General features: G+C 52.0%; 2 protein-coding genes across 2 annotated transcripts in view; one reads left to right on the top strand and one right to left on the bottom strand.

Annotated features, from left to right (window-relative positions):
- Positions 1–3819, bottom strand: part of CSUI_005106 (uncharacterized protein) — a 14205-nt gene extending 10386 nt beyond the window's left edge. Inside the window, exons 1-4 of the mRNA XM_068065285.1 lie at positions 3081–3819; positions 2118–2160; positions 1111–1178; positions 478–580 (exon numbers count right to left, since the gene is read on the bottom strand). The gene's annotated coding sequence lies outside the window, so the exon portion shown is untranslated. The remainder of the gene's footprint in view (positions 1–477; positions 581–1110; positions 1179–2117; positions 2161–3080) is intronic.
- A 3411-nt stretch (positions 3820–7230) lies between these two features.
- On the top strand, positions 7231–10058 carry CSUI_005105 (uncharacterized protein). The gene is made up of 2 exons (XM_068065284.1): positions 7231–8514; positions 8869–10058. The coding sequence occupies exons 1-2, from the start codon at positions 8262–8264 to the stop codon at positions 8973–8975; spliced, it is 360 nt and encodes a 119-aa protein (XP_067922739.1). The 5' UTR covers positions 7231–8261; the 3' UTR covers positions 8976–10058.
- Positions 10059–10208: the final 150 nt, after the last annotated feature.

Below are 10208 nucleotides of genomic sequence, written 5' to 3'. Positions count from 1 at the left end.
TACAGCGCGTCGCAGACACTACCAGCTGGAAAAGGCGTATGCTAGCTAGCTACTCTACACTGAACCGATAGTCGCGACTACTCAGACAAACGAGAACATCTTGCATGTGTGGCAGCGCGGTCTCTTCCGAGCCCTTCTTCCTATATAAGACGACTCAAATGGAAAAACCTGTACGGGCAAACACTAGATGTAACATAGCACTCCTATCGTGGATGTAGGAGGACACTCCGCCTATCCAGATGAAAGGAGATGTCTAGAATGCAGAATACACTCTCACAGAAGGTTCTCTCGTTCTTCGCTCTCTATTCTCTGACTATCAGTACAGTTGAACTCCCACATGTGGTCGTGGTGTGTTGTCGCTCTTGTCTCTATTCTCTGACAAGTAAATGCCAGGAGAGCTTGGCTGATCAACGGATCTAGGATTCCATGTACAATTACTACTAGCTGCGGCCCCCCTCCCCCCCCCCTTCTTCTCACTTGTTGAACTTGCACGTTGCGCAGGGTGTTTGAGGAAAGTAGATGCATTTGTCGTAACCGTAGAGTCTGAGGTGTTCCTTTACATTGTGGTTGGTAATGACGCCTGTTAGGAAGACATGACAGCACACAAAAGACACATTGAAGAAGGAGGTAAGAAAGAAAGACGATCCAGGAAGTATCTGCAGCAGAAAAGACGAGCGCGCTCATCGGCTAGGCTACAGATCAGAAACACACTTTTTTTTCCCCTCTTCGCACTCCTCCTGCCGAAAGGCCTCGACCTCCGAATTCAAGTTCAAGGCAATAGTGTCAGATCTCGCAGACAGTAACAAGGCGGCTTTCGTCGATTTCTCAGCCCGCTCATACCCACATTAGAAACCATTCAAGCGCCAATGTGTAGCCGGAATGTCTCTACATATATGTCACGAAAATACTTGACAAAGTAGGGAGGAAAGCTTGATGACGTTCCGCGTGTATTTCATTCGGTGCCCGTTAGGCGAAGAGTGACCTCGTCCAAAAGCATGCTCACACTATGTCGTATCTCAAGAAATATATGACGGATTCCCACTATTCTGGAGGCTGCTGCTTTTGACTGAATGAAATAGAATGAGCTTTAAGCGGTGGAGCTGCTTTTACCTGGGTCTCGGAGTGAGCAATATAGAAAAGTCGCTAAGCAGACAACGAAGACTCCAAAGGCGATGTACCTTGTAAGCAGGAAACAGACACAGACACGAAGACCAAGTGCTTTCTCTTCAACTCGGTGAACCTCTCGACGTCACTATGAGATCGAACAGCCGGAATCTTCAGAAGCATCTCCATTGTATTCATCGACAACCGGCTACAGGACGGGCAACGACTCCAGCTCCCAACAGAAAGCCGGGAGGAATCAAGGCCAAGACAACTGACTTCCTTGAGCGAACCCACGTCACATGGCTATCGATGACAGAGCAAGCCTAAGAGGACGCAGGATTTCTATCTCCAAGTCCTCCCATGGTCACGGCGCACGTAAATGCAAATAGCACACAGAATAATAGGAGAAGCTTCAGGACGCGAGAACATCACGAGAGAAATATGCCAAGAGANNTACGAAGGACAGATCTGGATGAAGAAAGGTCTCGGTCACATCGGAAAGACCTGCCAGGGGAAGAATATGAGACAAGGAGGAAGCACGAAAAGAAGAGAAATAACCCGTGGTGACGAGAAAGAGAAATATGGAGTGTTTAAGAAGGGAATCGACTGCAAAACACCGCTTCTTGTTTGGACGTGATCTATCACTCATCCGGGGAAGGCTAACAACGGTGGCTTGTCTGTAGAGGAAGAGGATGAAACACCTTGGAGTTGTGAAGCGAAGGAAGGAGGGTTGAACGTCTTCTGATAGAGTGCAAGGAGAAACAGAAATCTCGGGTGACGAAGTCGAGAAGTGGGGACTGAAACACAGATGAGTTGAAAGCAGCCAGATCGACCCTCCGAAGAGAGAATCAAGGACAGGAGAAACCATGTGGTGTCTCAAGATGATTCTAGAGAAACAGTGACTCATGGACCATCATTCAGCATCAAGACAACGTCGTGGAGGTTACGCTCAAAGTAAGGTGAGAGCTTGAAGCTTGGCCCTTGGAGTCTCTCCGGCCGACAACTCAACTTACTTGTGATGCACGCCTATATAGGCATTAGGAATCCAGGGGTAGCCTGAAGAAGAATGTAGGATAGCACGGGATTCGACGGCTGTCCTCTCACACACGAAATTTCACACAAGAATTAACCCGAAGAAGACGACACTCTTTCCTTCAGGTCCTCACTAGGCGCCGTTGCCCCCTGAACGCTCACATGGCCCGGATCTCGCTAGGTAAGGAGGAAGCTAGTACAAAGGACGATGCATACATGATTTAACAATCTCACCGAATGCAACTAGACTCTTCTGTCTTAACACAACAGCTTACGCAGGGTCCACGTTTTCACTCGGAAGGGCTGCCTAGCCACACTAGTCTACATGCTAGTGACAAGCGTGACCCCTCACATGGGGCGGTTCCGGCAAGAGATTTGCTGGAGAAAGAGACTAGCTAAATATCGTCTAAACGAATATGACTTAGTCCCCTCTGCTTCATAGGTACTCGCGCCTGATGCATGTCACTTTGGGAGAGCCCACTACGCCGCTGCCAACAGAGAGCAGGAAAGTACAGAGCAGCTACTGAAAGCAGGAGACAAAGAAGAGAAACCAAGCAGCTTGGAGCTCTAAAAAGAGCGCTCGCAAAAGAGTCAGTTATGGGAGCCGCCCCGTTCACCCTTGTCTAGATTCTATGCGGACTAGGTCACGAGAGCCTGCGACATTTGTGAACCCTCTCATATATGCCATACAGGACATCGGAGAGCGATTGTCCGGGCGTTAAGAACCCTTCGGGACAATTTTTCTCTTAATGGTCCGCCAAAGAACCGGACTACCGCCGGCATGTATCAGAGTTTCTATTAGCTTTCCAGTTCGTTCTGGGCAACTCACTACTCTTCCCCAGACTCATGACAGACAGGAAACGGCCTTTTGAGAGCAAGAGTCAAACGCTTTTTCTTAGCGAGGGAAGACAGAAAAGTGCGGGATTCCAGGAGAATTCTCGTACCCACAAGAACGACCTGAGAGTAGCCTCCACACATGATGAGAAGGTATATGACCTGAACTATGGGGTTGTTCGTCTTGAAGATGTAGTGACCAAGCGCCCTGACCCCCCGCGCTGCACCAGGCCCACAGACTCTTGTGAGGACATCGAGAGCGACCTTGGGAGACTTGACAAAGAAGAAACGATATGCAGCTGACGTCCAGGAGGACCCATCTGGACTCCCGCATATCCATAAGACAGCAAGCGAAATTAGACCGGAGAAAAAAGCACATACGGTGAGAAGCAGGTACATCGTTGGCACGCCGAGCCGACTGCGCGGCTGTAACCTCTGAGAGGTGCGCGGAGACTGGACAAGAGACAGGCTGCTGTTATCACTGTCGCTGAGAACTCGAACCGCGCTGCCACTGAGAAGTACAAAGCGAGACCTCTCCAGCGACGCGCATGGCTGTGCCTTTTCCCGGAGAAGGCACGGAAACGGAATGGACAGAGAAAAGGACAAGGGTGTCCCAAGAAAGGGCAGCGAAACGAACAAAGGTGCCCCAGCGTGGCCCAGCAGTGTTCCGGCTAACCGCCAACAAAAAAGCTAGCAGTCGGGAGGACCAGGTTCACAAGACACGTCGCCCATCTGAAGCTCCACGGGAAAGAGCACGACACCTCGCGAGCAGTGCCAGCCCGTCACACAGTTGCTCTGCTCGTGCTCGCGAAGGCATACGCGTGCTGGACTAGCAAAACTTCGCTAAACAAATGGCTTATGTCCTGCAGTCAGGCTGGATAGTGTGGAAGGTTTGCATGCAGCCAGGACACATGCACACACTGCAGATTGGCTTCTATACCCCCAGGGAAATCTTCACGCGGAGAAACCGAAGCAGTCGGCGTCGAGCCCATCATTCCAACGAGCTGTAGACAATTAGTTCATCCTTCTCAACGGCAAAGACTGGCGCATCTTGTGAAGAGCGAACTCGCCGTGACCGGTCAGCTCGGAACAGGAACAGGGGAGATACCGACTGCAACCTGTTCTTGCGCGTTGCGTCACGGTCGAACCGAGCACACAGGGTATTCGATTTGTCTGCAAGCGGTGCCTACAGCGCTTACTGCGACTCCACCGATGAATCTGTGCGCCTTGGCGTGTGTGCTGTCTTGCATTCCCTGTGAGCGCCAAGGCCCCGGTGTACGGGAGGCCAACTTGCCCGTACGTGCGTGACCCTGTACGTGAGTGACTGACGTTCAGGAGGTACTGGCTGCAGTTGCGTCGTGATGGCTAGCGTGGGAACTTAACGCCGACCTCCCTGTTGTTGCTATTACCACAAGTATATGACTGTGAACCAGTACTATTCCTCGCACAGCTGATGTTGCCGTGGTTCTCGGGCGTCCCGGCAGCTATATTATAGATTGCAGCCAACATGGAAGAGCTTTTACCTAGTTGATAAGGTAAGGATCTTCAGCCGTTCCCTCTACCAGTGTACTATTCCAACCAGTGACTCACTGAAACTGGAATAGGAACGCTCGCAGAGAGCCTGAGGGCAACTGCATCGATCTTCGAACTATTCGATCGACACGCTACGACCCCGCCAAGCCCGAACGCGTCTTGCCCTCTATGAGCGGTCACTCCACAACCCGGCTCCCAACAACGCGCATGGTTCCCCGGACACACCACGACAGTGAGGGGCAGCGCGGATCACTGGACACGCGTAATCATGTGACAAACGGTACACTACCGGCAGTCTTCCCTTTCTTTAGAAGCTGCAGTCGAGCTCTCCACTCAGCGTGCTACAGTTCTCCCGCCTTTGGCCGAGCCGCCGCGGCTGCCCGGTTGCCAGAAGCTATCTCTTTGTCGCCTCCTGCGCTTTTTACTCCAACATGAGTCCAGCATCACGCCAGCACCGAAGGGGGGAGTGTGCTTCGGTTGTCCATTCGTTTTCTTGGCGTCGTCGGCCGGCTGGTGCTTACTCCGGGTGAACTGTTTTCGGAGCTTTCTCACACAACACCCCTGATAGGACCCACGGCACCTGCGCGGGAAGCACGTGTTCACGCTGTGGTGATGCCCAGGAGAACGGACAACGCATGCGACATTGCTAAGAAGCTTAAGCACGCTATAGCGTCTAGACCGCCCTCCCCGATGGGTTACCCACATTCCTTTTTTTCTCGCACTAACTGAGAGGGAACGGAAGCAAAGTCGCTGGCACGGTCCGCGTTGCCGGCCACAACCGTTTACTAACCCAAACCTTCAGGCTTCCTGGCGACACTGATCAGCCTGCACTGTGTCTGGCCCCGCAAGACCCATATTCTGAAAGCCTGCGCAGTGCGCGACTTCAAGCTAGCACACAAAACTGCCGCGATAGTGGTATTCACGCGGTTCATCGTGCGTTGAAACTCAGGGTCAATTTCTACATGAATCAGCGCAGCGTGCAAACCCTTCGATCTCGACCTAACACGGCGAGACCCCACTAGTTCCGCCAGAGCAGCGCTCTTCGGTGAACCACTCGTGAAGTGCGCGCGCATTCTGAATCTCGTGCTTGCTCAAACCGCCTGGAGGACTGCAGAGCACGTTTCCTTGTTTCGGCTACCGCGAGTCCTTGCCGGTACAACAACAAACACAAAATTAAAGCTGGTTTTTTATGACGATCGGCACGATAGTTCAATCGACCTCCCTGTCTGGCAATTTCCAATTCAGGGGGGACCCCGCGCTTGCGCTCCCACCTTAAGCCTGTGTGAGTTGCTCTATTATAATACGATAACTAGCTCTGCTAAGCTATAGGGCTCGAGCCGGCTGTACTACTCGAGCCAGGTGACAGAAGTTTCCGCTCAGTCTGTACTTCTGTTTGCGGTTTAGTGTGACTCGTTGCAGCTGCGCAAACCAGGGAGAGGGATTCCGTCCCCCGGCTGAGTGGTGCTAGGGGCCTGTTGGGTAATCGTGAGGGTCCTGGTGGCTAGTCGAGTTATCAGGGGCGTGTCGGAATGCAGGATCAGTGCTTGAGAGAGCACGGGCCGGTTCAGGTTGTTGTGAAGCCGAGGATTTGTAGAACGCGAACCGATACCAGAGCAGTCAGGCGAAACGAAGGGCCGATGGGCGAATGAGGGAGCTTGTTGCGGAGAGGGATCCGAACAGACTTGGGCAGCCAGGTCTTGCACCAAGAACGATGACGAGAGAAGGGCGGTCAAAGCAGGCAAACAGAAAAAGGGGGGTGACTCACCACCGAACGGTCCCCGCGGGAAGCGATTCTTAGAACAAGGACATCAGCTGGGCCTCGCTGCGGCCACAAGGTAACCTTGATAGTGACGTAAACGCTCAGGCGCAGCAACAAGGACTCGGGCTGTCAACTGTGAGCGGCCTAGGCACTGGGCTCCCGATGAGGGTCGCCGACCTGCTTGCGACTGTCACTGAGGCGAGCCGCTTACCCTAGTGACTTGCGTAGCGCACGACGCGCCCGGTTTTTGTCAGTCGAAGCTGGCTAACCAGGTATATCACTTTTGAGTTCTGATCTGGCCAGGGTACTCGACTATATACTTTGATGTTTGTTCAGTTGTAGTAGACAGACGCTGTCTAAGAAGCTGGTGGGGACGGTCGACTGGCGTGGATCGAAGTCGAGACACTCATTGGGGTGAAAGTGGTACCCAGGCCCGTAGAAGTCATAGGAGTGAAGGGTTTCCAGTTTTAGACTAGCCAGCCACACCAGTACTAGAAGGACTGCGGGCGCGGCTTCCTAACGGCTGTGGTTTGTCTCCCGAGCGAAGCACGAGCTGCCCGCTCTCCTGCCGGCAGATTCACAGACAGTATGCCAGGGACGCCTTCCCAAAGGGGCTGACTGTCACGCCCGCAAAAGAAGACCGGCGTTTCGGCTGGCGCGTCCGCACGGAGCATGTGTTTGCTCTTCCGGCTAAGGCGCTGACAGTGCAACAGTATCTGGTGGGGTGAGAACCAGCCCCCAAGTCGGTTAGATACCCCAAACCTGTGATATCGTATATGCGTGTACAGTATTCACGAAAATCACAGCGAGGCTCCCCGGCATGATACCGACCACATGCCCTGTCGAGAAAAAATCGAAGTATGCTGCACCGACCCGACCACATCCTCGGCGTACCCTTGCTCCTGCTGCTCCGCCTCCTCCGAGCCCGACCGCCCCCCGTGGAAGAGACTGCAGCAGCATGACAACGAAGACGGTCTCTCCCGGTCCGCGACGCAGGTGGCTAGGAGTCGCATGGGGCATTTGCTGATGTATCTAATCCACTTTTCAGTGCTAGCTTTCCAAGCGAACATATCCAATCTGTCTTCCGTGACAAAAGATCAACGAGTTCGCTGCCGCGTTCTCGTTGCTGCCATAGTTCGTCCCTTAACCAGTTAGTCGTAGCCGCGGAGCACCGGGGACCTGACACCCCGTGAAAAAGTTCGTCGCGGCTACTCCGACATTTTAGACTTCGCTGACCCGCGGTTCGACAGTCAGTGTCTGGACTACTCCTGAAGGCCTTATCCTACAGGAAAATCGCACGAAACATTCGTCCTTTTGTCGGCTGCTAATAAAAACTAACGTGTTCATCCTCCATCAGTCGGCTCGCCACGGGCGGGGGGCAGTGGCACTCGCACGAGAGGTTTGAACCGAACGAGCTTATCCTTCGGGGGTCCACTCCTATGCGACTTCGCGTCTCATTGTTTTGGTATGTGCTGTCCGCGAATATCTGCAATTTTTTTGGCTCTTCACTTCTTTCGACTGAGATTTGCGTTCTAGAGTACCTGAGAGCGTAAAGACGGCAAGACGCTAGATTCTGTTCTTGTTTTTCCGGGCTCCCGCGTTGCCCGTTCAATGGTCTACTTACCGTCGTTCCGCGAAACAGGGGACATCATCTTTTTTTCTGCCGGTCGGGTGTGCACTGCTGTCTTCCGTAGTTTATTTTGAGTGTCAGGGCCTGGACGTTTCTGTCTCGCCACTCGGATACGCCCATTTTTTCCCGGGAGAGCAGGAGTCGGTCCCGGACATACGCTTTGTGCAGCTACTTCCTTGGCGTACGACGTCTCGCAAGCAATTTTTCTTCCTTTTTTTCTCTTCAACTTCGTTTGGTTTTTATTCGCTGCTTCCTTTTCCGTTCCCTTCTCTCTACTCCTTTGCCCCGCTCCGTCTCAGTCTGCAGGGGGGTTGTAGTAGTAACTAAGGCATCACTCTATTACAGTCGTTTTTGCTTTTTTCTTCCAGAATGGAGGAGTTCAGTGGGTGCATTTGCCACTTTCTCAGCTCGTTGATTGGCGGCGTCCGGGGCGCTATTACGAACGTTGACTCATTGTCAATGCCAACGGATCTAGGAAACGTCGGACCTGTAGCAGACGGTACAGGAGGGGCTATGGCCGCTCTTCCCCAGACAACACAAGGGACGGATTCTGGAATGTCTCCAGCCCAAGTTGCGGCCCTCATCGTTTTATTCATCGTCATGGTTTTGTCATTTTTCCAAAGTATGTCACATCACCTGGGCGTAGGCATTCCAAATCAGAGAACGCACGTGACACTCTTGAAGAGCGTTCCAAAGCCGACCTTCCATTTCTTCTTGTTTGAATCTAGGCTAGGAATGGTCGGGGATCTCAGCAGTCAGCTTAGCGACGCTAGACTTTTTCTTAATGAAGTGTTCACCCAACTTCGGCGTCCAGGGTGCGGGCCTGACGGCTGCTGCAGGTCTCAGTATGGGAGAGTGCTGGTGCCGTATAGGATCTCTGTGATTGTTTCTCTCATGCAACGTGTATGCGCGTGTATGGCCTTGGGGGGACAAGTAGATGAGTGTTTTGGCGTGTGATGTTCCTGTGCGTTTGCAGACTCGACATCGGCAAATACAAACACGAAACGAGCAAATGGAAGGAATCGGGATAATAATGGTGAAGATGGACGACGAGATGACCGCCCTGGTCCTTCTGTGGCATAGATTCTGCTGGCATTGCAGGCGTGAAGCAGCCCTTCCCGTCTGTGAAGTTGTGATATCTTTTGATATAGTCAGATGCGGAGCTGCTACCTGCCGGCTAAAGAGAAGGAGCGAGCGAAGGGGGGGGAGGGAAGTAACCGTAGCGGATCTGCACCAGGTTGTCCGTGGGGCTGTAAAGAAAGTAAGGTAGTAGGTTTACAGGGGTCAGACAGTGTGATTGCTGGCGGGCGAGAGGCAGGAGAATCTGAGCGGCGGACTTGTTGGGTAGAATTGATTTCTTCAGGAAGAGAAGGTAGCGTACTTGTGTTTCTCATGAAGGAATTTCGGGTCTCTTATTAGAGGGGTGTGGGGGTGCTCGATACAGAAGGAGTGCTTCTAGTTGCCTGGTACTGGGAAGAGAAGAGGCGCGGCGGGTAGAAGAGAGGAGATGAACAAGACCCTTGTCCGACTGTGTTGAGACTTCTCTTGGTGCGAGAGAGGGAGGTCTGACCGCGTGAGGAGGGGGTTCCCCTGGTGTATAAATGGTTGGATGCTTGGAGTTGGACGGGTTAAGTCTTCATAGAGAAGTGCGCTTGTATGTTCGGGCATGCACTCTGAGTGTAATATTATTCTTTCTATATATATACATAGGCGTATACGTATGCGTGATTTGCATCTGTTAACGTGTCGAATATGGGCGTATTCTTTTCTGCCTTGATATAGACGGACTCCTGGTCATCATACTCACTCGTCTTCTGGAGAGGGGTTGGTTAGGGTCTTAATGAGGAGTGGCCGACTTTTCTTCTTTCCGCTTCATAGACTAGACAACCTCCGAAGTCTTCTCAAGATGAAGAGATGTCTCCGGGGGGGGGAGAGGGTGAGACGCATGTATCCAGCTGCTACCTTGTGCTCATTGGTTGATAGTGATGGTGTGCGTATACTCAGGAATTTCAGTTTGTGTGAGCAGTTGATTTTGTTTCAGCAGACCAAATGAAAAGTAAACAGGTATCGGTGATCTCTTTTTCTTGGAAGGCGGAGAGGCAAGATTCTATTTCAAAAGCGACGAAGATGCGAGCATATTTTCGTGGAACCGTTACGATAGAGAGAGAGACAAAAAGAGGAAGAGACAGAAGAAAAGCACGTTAGGAAAAAAGAGATTGACACTCCCTCTGTTCATCTATCTATCTGTCTTTAATCTATCTATCTATCTATCTGTCTTTAATCTGCCTATCTATCTATCTATCTGTCTTTAATCTA

This window comes from Cystoisospora suis (genome assembly GCF_002600585.1).
Source record: "Cystoisospora suis strain Wien I chromosome Unknown contig_2460, whole genome shotgun sequence".
In the NCBI taxonomy this organism is placed as follows: Eukaryota; Apicomplexa; class Conoidasida; order Eucoccidiorida; family Sarcocystidae; genus Cystoisospora; species Cystoisospora suis.
This window is presented reverse-complemented; position numbering and strand designations above follow the sequence as displayed.